This window comes from Enoplosus armatus, chromosome 2 (genome assembly GCF_043641665.1).
Source record: "Enoplosus armatus isolate fEnoArm2 chromosome 2, fEnoArm2.hap1, whole genome shotgun sequence".
Classification (NCBI taxonomy): Eukaryota; Metazoa; Chordata; class Actinopteri; order Centrarchiformes; family Enoplosidae; genus Enoplosus; species Enoplosus armatus.
Window position 1 is genome coordinate 6,630,215 of NC_092181.1, and position 18,544 is coordinate 6,648,758.

General features: G+C 42.3%; 1 protein-coding gene across 1 annotated transcript in view; it reads left to right on the forward strand.

The window, feature by feature from the left end:
• The first annotated feature begins 848 nt into the window (after positions 1–848).
• rptor (regulatory associated protein of MTOR, complex 1) overlaps positions 849–18,544 on the forward strand; it is a 148,343-nt gene continuing 130,647 nt past the window's right edge. The window contains exons 1-2 of the mRNA XM_070917670.1: positions 849–966; positions 2,701–2,875. Coding sequence (XP_070773771.1) covers positions 2,708–2,875 — 168 coding nt within the window. The 5' untranslated portion in view covers positions 849–966; positions 2,701–2,707. The remainder of the gene's footprint in view (positions 967–2,700; positions 2,876–18,544) is intronic.

Below are 18,544 nucleotides of genomic sequence, written 5' to 3' on the forward strand. Positions count from 1 at the left end.
TAAAATGTAAATATATGCAAATGGTCAGTATAGTGACTGGTAACATTTTTGAGACACAAAAACAAACACACACACAATAACAAATACATTCAAATAAGCAGTAATAACATTTCAATGTGTGAGTACTACTGTTTTTATGTAATTTCTAGAGTTTCGCCAACATGTAAATATGGTAAATTTGGTAAACATGGTTATCTAAATTGACATTTGTGAATAAAAAGAACAGAAACAGTCACAAAATGTATTTTGTGGTCAAGACATTTCTACATCCTTGACCAAACATGTGCGGTGAAATGACAAAAGCCAAAGAGATGAGTGGGTGACTCTGGTTCACTTTCAGACACGAAGCACGGTTAATATCCATATGAGCGAGGAGTGACTTTAAAATAATAGTTGGTATATGACATAAAAATGTCTTTCTGTAGTTTTAAGCAGACTTAGCATGTGTGTTTATATTTTGGAGCGTGACAGGAGCAACAGCGGTGACGTTTCATGACAGCCCCGCCGCGCCAACAGTGCATTCTGGGTCCAACCCAAGATGGCTGCGCCCTTGCAGAAGTGCTGAAGAAGTGCCTCTCCGGAGAAATTCTCGGGATTGTGTGCGATTTCCGCGAAAACCGTCGCCCCAAATCAGCTACTAGGGTCGCTGGTTTGTAGAGGAAGACCATACGACCCCAGTCATCGATAAGTGTGGCCGGTGCTTCGTGTGGCTGTGGCAGACTGTCCGTGTGAAGATGGGCCTCGTCTCCAGCCCCTTCCCATAGCGAAGAGCCGTGGGGAGAGGAGCCGCAGATTCCCTTGCAAACACGCACCAGTCCACTTTGGATTTGACGGGTTTGACATACTATACAGGCTGTGGACGCTGCCCTACAATTTTCTGACCAGGATTGTTTGTGCGACCGTGTCTGTCATCGTCCGCAGACGGAGAGGTTCCTCAGCCCGGGTTGATAATCCCACCGCACCAAGGTCTGCACGCATCTGCACGCTTCGCTGCCGCCACTAGCGCCATTTCTGCACATCTGCTCTATCTCACTTGGCTCTGTGCTCGTGTTGTTTCGCAAAAAAAAAAAAAAAAAAAAAAGAAGCTTTAAATAGCACCGGCCTCTCACGCAGTTTGACAGCTGACATCGATAGCCAGAGCCAGCCTCAGGGAGAGCTGTCAAATTAGCCGCGCTAGTTTAGCTAGCACTTAGCTAGCTGGCCGGTTTATTTGCTAACTCTCCTGCCAGCTGCTCGCTATCAAAGAGCTCCGGCTGTGAAGTCCAGTTTAACACAGCCAGGCCGTGTTAACATGATTTCACGCGCACGCAGCACACGGCCCGACTAGCTCCTCGTCTGTGGCCCGAGCAGCGTTCACGTGGCCAGCTCGAGCCCCATCATGACATCATCCAGGTGCTGCCCACTGTGAAAGTGTGACAGTAACCTGGATACTACACCGGAGAGTGAGCCAGCCAGTCTGTGCAAAGTAGTAGTAGTGTTGACCTGAAGGAATCCAGATGCGTGTGTGTGTGTGTGTGTGTGTGTGTGTGTGTGTGTTTTGGTTTCAGTGTTTTGTTGTGGTTTTCATTCAAGCAGGTGATTCACAGCAGTGCATTAAGCATGACTCATAACAACCATCATCCCATGAACCAAGGCAACTGTTTTTGGTTTATGGTCATAAACTGGAAAGCCCAGCAGCCGTGGACTGTTTTTCAGATCCTCCAATTCCAGTATTGTTTGTGTCAAAAGCATCCGGTGTCTTTTGTTCTTACTGCCACTAAGTCAATGCATCACTGGCAAGAGAAACAGAAACCTGTATAGTTCATTTGGCACATCCTTTTCTTGTGGGAAGAGTTGCTTGTTTGAAACATCACAACTAGGGCTGCAACTAACGCTGATCGATTCATCTGCCGATTATTGTTACTGTTAATCAATTAATCGCTAAGTCTGTAAGATGTCAAAAAAAATTGAAAAATGCTCATCATGGTTTCCCAGAGCCCAAAGTGACTTGCCTTCATGTTGCTTCTTTTGTCCAACCAGCAGCCCAAAACCCAAAGAGTCCTCATTGACTAACATAAACGACAAAGGAAAGCAGCAAATCCTCACATCTAAGAAGCTGAAAGCAGCTAAAGTTTTACATTTTTGCTTGAAACATGATTTATCGATTATCAAAATAGTTGGCAACTAATTTTTCTTTGGATCGAATAATCGAGTAATCGTTGCAGTTTTGATTACAACTTAACAACAACTTAAACAATCATCATCAACAACTTGAAGTGTTTCTGATTCTCATTCTGATTCTGAACTGCGCAAAAAGCCCTTTAGGTAGAAGTTAGGTCATGTTTTTGTAAGGCCTTGTATTGTTGACACTAGTGCCATTGCGATGCCTATTTTTGATATCTTACTTTGAAGATAAGGAATGTTTCTTATAAAACCTATTTTTTAATTTAACAAAAGAAGCCCCAGTTCAAAAATGTTGAACATTGCCTAAACACAAGCTGCCGTACAAGAACTTAGTCTAATATTTGGCACCATTTTTAACTGTCTGATTTAAAGATGTATAGTAAATGATTCATTTATTAGTTTTGTTGTTGTTGTTGTTGTGAGAGTAGAGGACCAACCACAGCTAAAATGATCCTGTTGTTTTCCACCATGACAGCACAGCAAGAGGCCACAACAAGTGTGTGTGTGTGTGTCACTAACAAGAGCTCTCCCCTCCAGGGCCCTGATGAAAATGGACTCAGACTTGCTTCATTCTCCGGCCGTGGGCCTCGCAGAGGAAGAGGAGGCCGACATGAATGACTGGAAACTTCCGCTGGCCTTCATGAAGAAGCGACACTCGGAGAAGATTGAGGGCTCCAAGGCCTTAGCGCAGAGCTGGAGGATGAAGGACAGGGTAATTCTTTCTGCTTGTCTATGTCTGGGGTAATTCAGCAGGTTAAGGATGCTCCCTGTGCTGAGCTGCGGTTTGAGTTTGTAGGGGCTCTTTCTCCTGGAGCTCCGTCAGTCCAGTGCATGCAGAGTTGTTGGGGGATTAAACTCGTGCAGACTTGTGCAATAGCTCCATTTTCATTTTCAAATGTCTCCGAGGGGACCATGTTAGTTTTCATGGGGGGAGCTAATAAAACAGGAAATCTGGACAGTTGATTATAATTGATAATTTATTACCCACTTTAGATTTTTTTATATACCAGTAATCGCATCAGACATTCATAATTTCTATTATTTTTAAGGGAAGTCTGGTGATGTTGTATTTTTGTTGTTGTCAACAAATCCCATGAAAAGACCAAAACAACACTGACTAAATCCATAAATAAATGCTGTAAATACTCACTAGCACACCAAATGTGTATTTATCTGCCACTGAAAATAAATAATCAAGGAAATGACTGAGCCTTTTTTTTTAAAATGAAACTGTGATTGAGTCCTTAGTAGGAAACAAATGAGTTTTTGGGCCGAGTGTCACAGACAGGCTGGGAAAGTATTGAAAAACTGACTAATGCATTGTCTGTTTTGGTCTTTTCAGGAATTTCCTGACAATAACACAAATATAGAATCTTAGGAGCCTTATCCTTTTCAAATGGGAAAACACTATTGTTGTTATCTGCACAGTTCTTGTTAATGTTAACTTGAATTCAAGGTTAAACATACGATAAAGTATATCGTATCGTATGTTTAACCTTGACTTGAAGTTTTCTCGCTACTTTTGGAATATGGCTATCTATACTATCTATATCTATCTATTCTACTATTTATCCAACTACTGCAATCAGGGAATGTCCGTTGTTTCTTCCCGAGAGTTAGATGGAAAGATCTGCACCACTCTCATATCCATCTACTAAATATGAAGGTACAGCCAGCAGCTGGTTAGCTTAATTTAGCATAAAGGCTGGAAACAGGGGAAACAGCTAGCTTGGCTCTATTCAACGATGGCAGAATCTGCCTACTAGCACCTCTAAAGATAGCTAATTAGCATGTTATATCTCTGGTATCTTTGGACAGAGTCAGGTTAGCTGGTCCCTCCTGTTTTCAGTCTTTATGCCTATGCTTTGCCAAGCTAAGTATTTACCATGCAGCTATGAGAGTGATATCAATCTTCTCATCTGAGAAAGAAGAGCAAGAAAGTTGCCGAGCATTTTCCCCAAACTATTGCTTTAACGTTAACTTCACACCATAAGTGTCTCGGTGGTTTAGGCGCTCAGCAGACCTCGTTCTAGTTTGTGCTTAGCTGTGATTGGTGCATTAAGAGGAAAGGGTGGCGCTTCGGATTGCCGTCCACAATGCCAGTTCTCAAACTTTCAGTTCATTAGTGAGACAAATCAAATGCACCGATGCTACACACTGTGCTTTGAGAGGGCATCAGTCTTTAAACAGCCAGGACGCAGCAGCAAATCATTGGCTACCCTCGTCTTTATTATAGTGCCAATTTATTTCATTCTGCTGGAGGCTACCCGCGCAACGCTTTGACAGGGGAGCCTCAAAGCTTTCCCTCATGAATGGCCACAGTGTATGTCAGCTCTCATAAAGCTGTCGTTTGATCCACTGCAGTGCCACCAACCTGATTCTCTCATTGCCTCATGGCTACAGAGCACTACCGTTACAATGGTGGCAACTGCTACGCGGCCATTAATAACCCTCACAAACTCTGCACCTATTGTAGAAATGTACCCAAATGAAAATTTAACACCTCGCTGCTGTTAGGACATCAGTGGAATTACACCGCAGTGCCCACTGAAGTGTCATGCTTCAGGGAAATGTTGAATAAGAAGGCATCATTAAATGTGACTCTGGTATTGATTTAAAAGAGGTAATAAGAGCTGGCTGAAATGGGCATTCCTATCAGAAAGTCGTGCTAAATCAACTGCGAAACATTTTTCATTGCTCAGAGCGTTTTCAGGCCATAGACCCTCATTTGTACACTTGTAAGAAGAATGTGTCCTTTCACATTTCTGGGCTCGGAGAGCTACGACTAAAGAGAGCTTTTTTTGTGTTTTACGCAGGAAGAATTTAATTTGTCTTTGAATGGAACTCTGGCCTGGAGTTAAATCCATCTCTTAAGTAATTGCAAAATGATGGATTTGAAAACAGTTTTTTCAAAAGAGATCTTTTTCCTGAATAATGTGATTTGAATATGAAAGGGCATGGATACAGAACCAGCTTGTTTTGTGTACTTTCATTTATTTCTATGCCCTTTTGTAGCACAAATATTCACTAGTAAGATGATAGTAATAAAATTCAGGGTTGGTCATGGGATTAGTTTAGCACTCAGTTGTGTTAATAAGAGTCCTGAAAGTGTGGGGGGGTCCTCGATTTAAAAACATAATGTGATGGCATAAAGAGGGTCCTTTTTGAAATCACAGCACCAGCACACAGTGGTAGGTCTTGTGGCTGTTTCAGTTGCTCATGGGTGATCACATACAGTACTTTGCCTGTAATTGCTTTGTCTGATTTAAGCTGAGGGACAGTATCTTTTGCAGTTAGTATATCGAGCGAGTTGGTATGCGGACAGTTAGGTCTGCTGAGAGAAACGTACAGCGAGAGGCTTACGAGTGGGCTGTGAATGATGTTCCGTACTGTGGGAAATCAGAGGTCTTGCTCTTGGAGACATGTACGTGCACACAAACACACTCACCCTGGCAGAGTTGTCTTTATATGAACACAGGAGGAGAGAGGGGGGTCCATTGGTCAAAATGGTGTGTTTATTCCCCCTGTTGGGCCAGTGATAGCTATTCAGTTATGTGTGTGTGTGTGTGTGTGTGTGTGTGTGTGTGTGTGTGTGTGTGTGTGTGTGTGTGTGTGTGTGTGTGTGTGTGTGTGTGTGTGTGTGTGTGCACACACAGCTATTTTGGGGCCATCTCTGTGTGCAGCATGATTGTGTGTACATCTGCTGCACCTGCCAAGTGGAATCATGATAACAGTTTTCAGATGCACTGTGTGAATAGCTCTCAGAGTCCAAGGTCAGGGCTGACTTCAGACGACAAGTGGACCCTCTAAGGAATAAAAAGCAACCTAATTTTTGATTAGAAGGCTATGAAAAGGGCGTAGAGCATTCTTTTTTGGCAGTAATGTTACTTGCAGTGAAAGGAATTTAGATCTCATGTTCCCTTTGCTGGGCTGTCAGACCTGCGGAGTGAAATTGAAGCCGTCAGCTCGACAGGGAGCGAATGAGCGTGATTAGGTTTGCAATGATTCTACATGGGCAAGAAACAAAAAAAAAAAAAAAAAGACACTAATTCAGTCAACCTATGCTGTAATTTGTAGTTTCTCGCACGGTGAACATAGAAGGGGACACCTGTACGTTGACTGCAAACATACATGAACCTCGACCTGATAAGATAAGTGACTGCAGCACAGGCTTTGGCCGTTATTGATCTGTGGGTGGTACGCTTGTTTTTAAGACGTCAACGGACATTGTAGGTTGTAACAAAAGTAACACTTCCAAAGCAAACGAACGTAACGCGTCTGCATGTTTCTGTCTTTGTGCGTACACAAAGTTTTAGTTGTGAGTCGAGTTTTAAGCATCTGGCCCCAGGCGTTTAAACATGATTTGGAATAACAGATAAACTGCCTCACAGCTGGATGTAAGGTGACCTACCTTGCTTGCACAGACACTCTTCTCCCCCTGCCGGTTATGCTTCACAATCCCCTGTGGAGCTGTAAGCTGTATGTACGTCAGAGTGGCTTGATGCAAACTTTATGTCCCCCCCCTTCCTGGTCTAACATTCCTCTAGCCTCTTTCTAAACCCTGCCAGCATCCTGTTCTCTCTCTGATGCCCATTTGTCCCGGCCCGATATCCAGACGTACAAACGGCTTATTTTTAGGGCTATGTTTACTTGCCGATAACAAACGGAAAGGACACTTGGTGGCAATATTGTGGAGACAGGGGTCCATGCAAGAGGACAGTGGAGGGTCTACAGTAGAGTGTACACACTGAAATACTGAATGAGAAAATATAAGTAAAGAACAGGTATAAGTGAACATATAAATGTTTGTGACTTTGTTATATTGATAATAGCGTTGATTTGCTTAGAACTTGATCTTGATCACTAATGAGGCACCTGTAGACGGCATGCTAACATACACACTGTAGGGTTACTGACCTCTCCAGTGCTCCTGCCTTTAATTAAGAGTCCTCTTAAGACCCGAGGGCCGGCTAATTAATAGTTCCCAAAATAAAAAGATTCATGTTGTTAAATGAGCACTCTAAAGACACTCAACAGTCATCACGGGATGGGATTATGACGAGTGAAAGCCTGTCTCACAAAGAAATTGCCAACAAAAATATATTGTCTAACTATATAGTATGAATATACTAAGAATATGTAGACACTTGAAACATTCTGATTAAAAATAAATTAATCCGTTTAAAAAAAAAAAAAAAAAAAATCTCAAATCACGTTTACCTTTTTTCATACTATGTATTTCAGTGTAAATAACATTGCGCTCAATGCTGGAGATTTAAACAAGCATGATAGAATATAAGATGTTCAAAAGCCTCTGATTGAGTGCTTTCACATGGACATCATGCTGCCATGAACAACTGTGACCACTCAAGCCATGCTGACGCCGACACCGTGTGAGCGTTTTCCACAGCAAAGTAAAAGAAGGCCGTGATGATGTTGGAGGCGTGTGGTCTTTCTGCAGCTCATCATTTAACAGCTCGCCAGGACTGTGTCTCACCTCAGCTCTCTAACGTTAACCATAACCATCCTAGCAGGCTGAATTTTTCTAAATATAAAGTACAGCTAAGGTTGATAGAAATATCAGTAGTTTTGCAAGTATTTGGTCATAAACCAAAGTATTGGTCTTTGTGTGGGGAACATGAATCTCTGCTAAATGTGTGCCAATCCGTCCTGTAGATTTGAGATGTTTCACTGCTGATGGCGCTTCATCTCAAGTCAGGGACTCACCAAAGTCATTAGGATTCATCCTCTGGGGACCATGAATGTCATGGCAATCCATCCAAAAGTTGAGATATGTCAGTCTGGACCAAAGTTGTGGACCGGCCGACATTTCCCTCCACTTGCGTAGCTAAAAAGTTTTTATTGTCTAATTCTGCCCGTGTTTATGCAGCACTGAGCCTGGAACCTGCTTCCATTTTCCCTTATTCCCTAATAAATCTGAATTACCATCACAAAGATACTTGAGCAGCAGCTCATGCCAGTGGAACATAATCAGTTCAATTCAATTTCATTACAGTATTCATAACCTATTGAGGCTCATATTCTTTGTATAATACTGTGATATTATATAACGGTAAATCTGTTTTAGAATCAGTTCAGTATGTCAAACTGAGATTGAAAGAATGTACAGCCTCCTCAAAAAGTCTGAGGGACCCTTGCATGGAGGCCATGCTGCAATTACAGATCAAGGATTCAAAAGGGACATGGGCAATCTCACGAATGAGGCTTTTTAAAGTTACCCAACCCTAAAGTTGAAAAAGAAAATGCTTCCACTGGATTGCGTTTTCAGTTCAATTCATCTTCATTTCAGTTCAGTGAAACTGTATCACATGGGAGGCATTCGGTGGCACGCAGCGGACAGTAGGGCTGCACACACTCACAACTTATCAGTGGATATGGACTCTTTCTTTATGAGGCTAGTGAGTATAAGAGGCTCTGCTGATCCGCTGCAGCTGATGAGAGTGCAGCTAGAGAAATGTTCAGCTCAGCTAATGGACGGAGACAACAGCCATCAAAAGACAAGCACACGCCTGCATTTCACTCTTTTTTTTTTCGTGGGACAAATGGAAATGTATTCATTCAGAGAAACTCTTCCACCACGCGACTTCAACCAAAGCGGAGGGGAAGCTGATCACTGCAATCCAAGCGCTCCCATTTCTTTGTAACATGTAGTGCAGCCTGTTAGTCATTTCAGCTACCTGTGACAGTTATTTGTGTGAGATAGCGTACCTGTGATTGGCACAGAGATGGGGGGGGGGGGGGGGGGGGGGTGTTGTTGTTCTTCCTGTTAGTTTGGGGAATGAGAGTCAGTGAGTGAGAACTGAAGTGAGATGCTAGTTGAAAGAGCACACAGGGAAGTTGACTGTGTCCGTTTGTTGTGTTGGCGCTGGCTACGGCCGGCCCACAGCAGCCTGTGATAACAAATTGCTGGCGAAGCCGGCTACCGTCTCGTAGCTTTCTTACCGAAGGCTTCAGGACGCCAGTGTAACTGCCTGACAGCCGTGACGGGCACACCGCTTACAGATTTTGTGTGTCTATATACATTCCTATTAGTTCTTAGTCATTTCTGAATGGAGTGTTGCATTCCTTCAGTTCTCGCTAGCACAACAAGACTTTACTTAAACTATGATTCACCATGTCCTCCATGATCGTCTGTCACAATATTTTAGTATTTGTCATCAGCGGCCTAATTGCTCCCTTTATCTTCCCTGATGCCCACAGCACTGTTGCAATTAACACAGTGACAGCAGCATTGTTGTCGAAACACTTACACGTTACAGCAGATTGTTGAATTGTCAAAGCAGTTAGTAGCTGTGTGGAAACAGCCTGCGGGTGTTTGTAAATCTATGTTCTTCCCTGAGATTTTAAAAGACCTCCCCTTTTGGACTTACAAATGGCAGAAGGCAGGCGGACTGGGATTTAGACTATATTTAAATGTTGACTATAAGCTGTCTCGTGATTAATTATCAGGCGGAGCCACTGTGGCTTGTGATGGTTGCCAGATCACCTGTAACTTGCACCACTCTGGACAGCTGTTGGTCACACACACACACGGAAGTAATTGAAATGTCTCTCACGTCCCTCCCTGCTGGTTTTCGCACATGCGTTGCCTGCTGGGTTTTTCAACTTAGCAATAATGAAATCAATAAGTCATCAATATCCAGGCCCATCGTGATAATGTGGAAATGAGACATGGGGTCTTTGCCGCTTCGTCTTCTGCATCATTAGTTGAATTCAATCGATGTGCACAGTTCATTAGGCAGCATATAGACTTTCAGCCACAGAGGCATGAAAACAAAATGTATTTGCAAGGTGCTAAAAATAATAACATGCAAGTGATTTCAGATCGGTGGTCAGGATGTGGGAACCGAAAAGCTCCAGATTAAAGACCACTTGTTGGCAAGCTCCCACCCTGCCGAAGTGTCCTTGAGCAAGATGCTGAGGAAAGAAGCAGTTCTGACACCGCCCCTGTGTGGAAAGAGGAGGCTGAATGTGTCCATATGCTTTTGTCACGTTTTTAAACATCTGTGGGATTTCATGCGTCCTCTGGGAAAAAAAAAAAAAAAAAAAGGTGTGATTTCATAGAACCCATTAGTTGCATGGAAATGCCTCATCTCATCAGCCTCATCTTTCATTTCCTCTTTGTATCATCGGAATTAGGGGAAGGATAATGCTGATTTTTTAATTTTTTTTTATTGGAATTGAAGGTTAATGTACAGGAACACTCTTCTTCAGTCTTCTAGTAGAGATGGATGAGGAGACGTTGGTAAGGGAACAGTGTCATGTAGAAAACTACTTTAGTTTTTTCTGGCTCGTAGAAAGTGTCTAAAATGGTCTTTTGGACTTTTTCATTGCAGTCAAACCACCTGTATCGCCTGTATCTCATGCTTTTATTTTACATTTTCAGTATAGACTGTGTACATTGTCCTAGTTGAGGCCTATTTTAGTTCTAATTTCTCATGGCTAAGGGGACCAGAACTGGCACACGAGTTTGTTGCTATTAATCCATCACTACTTCTTTTTTGTGCAAACTTGCCTGGAGCAATAGAGCAGGGTACCGCAGATACCCATATGGCTAAAGGCCTCAGTATGCTTCAAACAAAGCATCTAACAGCGTTTGAAACTCCCTCTCCAACAGTGGAGTGAGGGGAGGCTTTGTTTGACAATTTTCGTAACTTTACAAAACAGACTGACAATCGTGCACTTTTATTTAGCGACTAGTCAAGTGTGCGAAAGTGTGACAGTAGACAGGGTTTGAACTTCGTTTATTCTTTACACAACTGCATCTGTCACTTTTTGCACAACAATATGAGTGCCTTCGACTTTCTGTACGATTCATTGTGTTTACACACGAGACACAAATTTCTTACAGAAAGATCCAGGAGGAAGTTTGATGGCAGGCCAGTGTTTCCTACAGGCTGAGAATTTACTTGTAGTGGTGGGTGGCACGGTGTGTGACGCGCGGGTTCAGTAATAAACTACCCATAGTCCATCTACCCTCATAAGTTAAAATAAGATGTGTAACGTTACACATTAACACATTAAATACGACATGGCATTCTTTTTTTAGGCATCCAATACTAGAGGTGTAATGGTACACAAAATCCACGGTTCGGTATGAACCTCGGTTTTGGGGTCACGGTTTGTTATGTTTTCTGTACAGCGTGGGAAAAATAGCCATGTCATTTATTGTGAAAAATGTAAACATTCAACAGTGGCTCATTGGCTATGATTCTTACTGTAACAGTTTAAGCACTCAAATATTGGCATATTGTCCCTTAAAAATATAATAATAACACAAATGTCAGTAATGCTCCATCCAAGACTCTGACCTGTAGATAATTCCTGACCTGCAGCTTGTGCTGGTTTATGCAGGACAGGCACAACGGACCGACTAACATGCGCACTGCAGGCGTGTTGTAGCGGGGCTCAAGCACTTTGACCACATGCTTAAATGATGTAATCTGTAGTCAGCGATGAACACTCCTGTAGCATTAGTTACCTCTTCGGTCCGAATCTGCAGTGAGCGGCTGTCTGAGCGCTGTGGGGAGGAGGACCCGCCCTCCACTTTTAGTGTGACCCTTTGTTTCAAGCATGCTGAACCCTTGATAAAACTCACTGCTGACTCATCCGCTTTGCTTGAATTGAATATTTGCCACATAGTATTTTTTACGATCCAAAAAACAGTAGTTCAAATGTTCACCTCTGTTAGGTCTTTAGGTCCTGGACTTTCAGCTGAAGCGTCCAGGCTCCGACCTGTTGCTGTCAGCTAGCTCTGGCACGCCCGGAGGAGATCGATGCTCTCTGCCATTTTAATAACCTTAATTTATTTCGGGCCTAACAAATGGAATAATCAGGGGCCATTGATCGACGCAGTGAACGGTGCTGGGGGCTGTATGGGAGTCTTAAAAGGGCGCAGAGGGAAAAGGCTGGAAAGTCCCCTCCCCTGGAGTCCCGCGCAGTTATTAATGAGAGGAGGACGGCAACCAATTATATGCACAGGGCTAAACAGGAAGATGTGCACACACACACACACACACACACACACACACACACACACACACACACACACACACACACACACACACACACTCACACACTCACACTCACATTCACATACATACAGTTTATCTCTTTCTGTCTCCCCCCGTCTTCCCTGTCTGTCTCATTCTCTCTTCTGGTCCACCACTTTTTATGGCAAAGGCTCAGTCTTTGTGTATGAAAAAGCAAAGAGTAGTGAAAGAGAGCTCCTTCACTCTTCTGATGCTCTGTCACAGTCTGCCTCTTTTTTTCTCTCTCTCTCTCTCTCTCTCTCTCTCTCTCTCTCTCTCTCTCCTCCTCCTCCTCTACCTTCTTCATCCTCCTCACACAGATTCATCGATCAATGGGAATCCACAAGGTCCAGCCCACCTGTATTAAAATCTAATTTTGTTCAGGCTTTCCTCTCAGATGAATGCTGACAAGTCAAATTTAATGAAGACGCACTTGTTCAGGGTCAAAAGGTGCTTTGTTCAGTGGGAAACCTCACTTTCTTCTAATCACTGTCTTTAACGTTCCTCTTTGTTTTGATTGTAGTCCCACTAGTCTACAGTCTCTGTGTGCTTTTTCTAGATGAAATTGATCCTTTTATCATTGATTCATCTATCAACAATTTTGTTATTGTTCAGAAGTTAATGATAAGAAGTTAAGAAGTTATTAAGTTAGCTCATAAATAGTGAAAAATGCCCACCACAAGATTCCTAAAGTGATGTCTTCAAAGTTCTTGTTTTGTCCAACCAACAGTCCAAAACTCAGCAGAGCCTCAAATCTAAAAAGCTGGAGCCAGAGTATGTTTTTCATTTGCTTAAATAATTAGTAGATTATCAATAGTTGTCAGTTATTGTTTTTGTCAAGCCACTAATCGATTTCAGCACCATTTCTCTTCATGTCCTGTCGAGTGGCTTGAATACCAGCGTAGAGAATATACAGTAGACTTTAAGTTCATTACATTAATGTGACAACAGAGTTTGTACTGCATAATGCTGTTTCCAAAATCACTGACTTGTCACTGATTTGTAAAGGGTGTGCTAATTAGTTAGTGGGAAAATAGCAAGACATGACTTACAGGAAGTCAAGAAGTCGGCAGAAGATGATAGAACACGTTAAATGTGCTTTTTTTTTTTTTTTAAATGGACCCTAAGTACAGCCTGAATTCAACTCTTTAAGCGGGAAAGACCTCATTTTTACTGGAGGTCCACTTACTAGCTTTCAACTACATATCATGGTCTTCATTAGCACTGATGAAGGCCATGAGATGCAGTTGAAAAGCTAATAAGTGGACCTTGAGTTAAACTTTCTTCATTTGCTTTTGTAGATTTGGTTTCTCCATCGGCCTGCTTATCTCACAGTTCCGTCTGCTTTCATTAATGTTTGTTTTACCTTAATGGGAACCACACGGCCATAAGAACAATGTCTAAGGTCTGACAGTTTCCCCCAGGGCAGATTGTTATTTCCTGCCCACTAAATTTACCAGCATTTTACCTCGTAGCCAGCCTGTTATGTCCAAACCTGGATGATAAATGAGCTACTTGTTTTTGTTTTCACAGTGTTTTTTTTCCTCTTCAGTGTGTGTGAGCTAATATGTGGAATAAACAAGCAGATAAATCAATGAGAATGATGTGGACCACATCTGTGTGCCGTCGCATCGCGATGATGAGCTGGAACAGAAAAACACTGTCCCTCATTCATCTGCATTATTCTTATGTAAATGAATATGAAATGAATTATAAATAAACTGCGTCGGATGCTGGACCCAAAAAAAAAAAATGTCATCAGGGCTGTTTATATTAGGATGTTGATTATCTTGCCTTCTTGAGCCACTTAATTGTAATTATGATCAACACCAGTTGAATGATTATCAACACCAATGTGAAACCATTGTGTGGTCTCTTGTCCTCTCTGTACCTCTGGTGACAAGTTTGACGACTGCTTCATTAAGTAGTGTTGAGTTAAAAAGATGACATGATACCTTACCATCTCCTCGGTCTTCTTCTGACATTTTACCTGCCATGACAGTAACATCTTTTCTCGCTCTCTTGCATTAATACGTCTCTGAAGTGTGCCGTCATTTCAGCCGTTGTATTTAAAAGGGCAAGCCTGCCCTGCTTCTCCCCACTGGAGTCTGTGTCTTTGTTGCTTCTTTTCGATATAAATGTCTTTTCCCAGGATATTGGTGCAAATATTTTCGGCCCCCGCAGAGCTTAAAGAGAACAGGCACACTCACATGCATCTTAACAGTTAAACCATGTAGTTAAAGCAGTTGGGCTCAGTCTCTCATGTGTGTGAGATCACACTTGATATGGAATAAAATGCATGCAATAAGGTGTTCTTTCTCTCAACAGTGGATCTGACTGCATCACACCTTTCTTTAAAGAGACATGAAGGAATGCAGAAGTTTGGACAACACCTCATAGTATAAATATATATCCTATAAAGTGCTTAATAAGCAGTAGGTCCACCCTTTGCCTTCCACACAGCTTCATTGACTTTTCTGTCACTGGGGTCCAGAGCCGTGTGTCAGGGGACATCGGATCATTCTTGAAGGAAAGCCTCCGGTTCTTTGAAGGATGAAAGCAGTGAAAATCTTTACAATATGTCTCATTGAACCTCACTATGTTTTAGATCTGGTGACTGGGGAGGCCATGGTTAGCTTTTAGCTCCTTTCTAGGGTTCATAAAACACTATTGAGCCATCATTGGATTTAAAGTTACCATCACAACTTGGCAGCTGACAAATGTGTATTGGAGGCCCCCTTTGGCTCTCCCCAGACAGGTCTGTCTTAAATGACTTCTTTATATTGCTCATTGGTCGAGGTTACTTCACAGGTGTATTTCCCCTGTTGGCCCTGATTGTTTTTTTTTATTCCACCTCTGCAATAAATGCCATCTTTGGGAAGTTCACAAGTTTTCTGTTCCTCATTAAATACCTTTTTATTTTTATTTTTTTTTAAATCCTTTTTCGGTTGGTGGTCTGTCGGTTCTGTCAGTTATCTCAACAACTACTGGATAGCCTGTGATACATTTTTGTAGAGACATTCATGGTCCCCAGAAGATGAAGCCAAATGACTTCGGCCATCCCCTGACTTTTCCTCTGGTAGCACCAACAGGTTGACATTTGTGGACTTGAGTGAACTGTCTTGACAACTATTGGTGACAGACATTCATGTTCCCCTCAGGATGAACCGTTATGACTTTGACGATCCCTTAACTTTTCATCTAGCACCACCAGCAGGCCAAGATTCTTTATTTGTCCAGTGCTTTGTTTTATGACCAGAAAACGTAACTGACATTCTTTGTGTTTAGTGCTAATTAGCAAATGTTAGCATGCTAACACACTAAGATTTTAAACATGGTAAGCATTTTAAACTTATAAACATTAGCATGTTTGCTTTGTCGCCTCTCAATGATACCTCACAGAGCCACTAGCGTTGCTGTAGACCAGTGGTCACCAACCTTTTCCAAGCCAGGATCACTTCTCATGTCCACACACAGGCCGATACCTACCATTCAGAAATATACGAATTGAAAGCTCACACAGATGTTCACCTAGACACCTAGTCTCACACAGTCAGTGAGGTGCGTCAAATCATTCATGCTGCTATGCTTTGTTGTGATTATTTTCATCTGTGAAAATGCCATCTCACAGAGATCAGCGGAGAAAAAGTAGGCTTTGACCTTCAGTGTACAGGAGAAGAGGGGATTTGTCCCTACTTACAAGTCCCCAAAGGTTTCTGTCCTTTGCCCTGGCTTGCATTTCAATTATCTCCATGACCACTCCATTTGGTAAGGAAAATGCATCCTGCAATCTGACAGATACAGTGTCAGTGTCGATGGGAAGAAAGGGCTTTGTGATGAACGGCTGTCAAATTCAGCTGCCATTTTATCCAAATGGGCCCAGAATTGTTCAGGATTAGCTTCTCTCACATTCTATGCCAGTCTCTCCACATTTGGTAAGACTGTCAGTGTCCTAATATTTCCAGATTAGCTTTGACAAAATGTATTTGACATCAGTTCTTTTTCTTCTTTTTTTAAAATTATTATTATGTTAGGTTATTATTATTTTTCCCCATAATACTCTGTGATCTTTGAGTTTCTCAACTTGTGTTGGATGGATTGCAGTGAAATGTAGCCCAAAGCACGGCTGTGCTATAGTTGCAGGCTGTAGATTCTTAGTCTTGGGGAATACTGCGCTACTGTAAGCAGTGTAAATTCTGTTTTTCACAGTTATAGTTGTGTACCCAATCAAAAATCTTGTGCATCAGTTCCCATTCATCAGGATAGGTTCATGACATACACTATGTGGGCGGGAAAAGGGCGAGGGGTGGGGAGGTCAGGTGAAAGTGTGTGTGTGTGTGTGTGTGTGTGTGTGTGTGTGTGTGTGTGTGTGTGTGTGTGTGTGTGTGTGTGTGTGTGTGTGTGTGTGTGTGTGTGTGTGTGTGTGTGTGTGTGTGTGTGTGTGTGTGTGTGTGTGTGTGTGAGAGTGACTGCGCGCGGATGCATGTATATGTTTAGTCTTGTCCTGCTGAATCCCACTAGCACACTGACCTTTTGTCTGTGGGAAAGCAGAGGGTGCCTTAATTACCTTCACAACAACAGCCCTCCGAGACATGTTCAACCATGCAGCGTCACATAACCCACTCTACACACACAACATGTGCTTTATAGGTCTACATTACACACAGTATCTAACCCCTGCAAAAGGTCACTTGGCTCTATTGCATTGACCTACATGACAGTGTGTACATGTACAAACTATCAGATGGCTACATTTGTGTGTTTGTGTGTGTATACAGTTGGTGTCGTTTCTATACCCCAGTGTTGACATTATCCAGCCTTTACTTATGAACAGCGAATGTATCAGTTTGAATTTTAGCCATGTTAGCAGCGTGGCTCTAGGGATAGCACTGTTGGTCGGTTCACAGTTTTGATCCAGACTAAAATATAACTCAAAAACTATTGGTTGGATTGCCATAAATGTATGCCACGTTTATGTCCCCCAAAGGATGAATTGTAATTACTTTGTATTACTCTAATATCGAAGCACTATCTAGCACTATCATTAGTTTCTTCGGTTCTCAGCTTGTCCAATACTTAAACAAATACATGCGAAAGTTGCACTTTGTGTTTTGAATATTTGTAAATATGGTAAACATTATACCCTCTTAACATCGGCATGTTGCATGTAGCATTGTCATTGTGAGCATGTTAGGAAGTTCAGAAGTTCTTTTGTAGGCCCACACTGTTGACTGTTCATCTTCCGATAGCAAACCCTGGTTCACCCTATGATGTTCAGGGAAGCATGTGTACATGCTACGTGGTTAGCTCTTTGTTCATCTTTGTTTAACAGACCCCTTTAAATAATATTTTATTACTCCTTTTTTTGACCTGATTTCAGCAATACTGTAACCAAGGAGCTGCAAGAAAGAATTGAGCCCTGTGGGGAACCCTGCGTGTAGCTGACCTACGGCTAATTGGATCCAAGAGGACATACAGGGCCTTGTGAAGTTCAAGTCCCAGAGTAAACGCTATCAGGCCTTGATTTACAAAGTGACACGATGATGAAAGAGTCACTGGTCAGCTTGGGCCAAGGAGTGCCATCAACAAACAATAGTCTATGGCCAGTTTCAGTGGCAGAGAAGTGAAAGTTATCGACCAGTAATCCTGTGATCCTCCTTTTACATGTTGAACCTATGAACTAAACCAAAAAACAAAACCCAAAGATTATCTAGGCACCACACCACTCCAGGCATACGTGTTAGTAAAACATATTTCTTACTTTTTAACACAGCATTAATGTCGACAAACAATACAGGCACAAGATACGTTGTCACTAATGTACATTTTGTGCTGTTATAAGACGCACATCTGTGTTAAAATGACGCATATGTTCAAAATATATTCATGAGTAGCTGTGAAATGTTTCAGAAAGCCTTAGATGAGGGGAAAACATTGATTTGACAAGGAGAAAATGCAATTGTCTGTAAGCAGCATCATATAGTTCTTCATCATCGCATAATAAAAACTACAATGTCTGTTACTGCGATGTGTCATTTGCACTGTAGGAGACTGGCCTGATCGAGCCAGTGTGTGCGTTGAGTGTCAGGACTTGCCACATAACCCATGAATCAATGGCTGCTCTATTTCAGATGGCCTGGTTTCTCTTTCCGCTCACTTCCTGCCCCAGTGGTCTGCTGGGTCGTGGTTCCTTACCATGTGTGGTTTCAGTCTGCCGTTATGATCCTACTCTCTCCCAAATTCATGCCTGCAACCCGACCTGTACAGTGACAAACCTTTGAGACTGCGGGTTAAATTCCTCGATGGAGCGACACTAGCCTCAGTGTTAA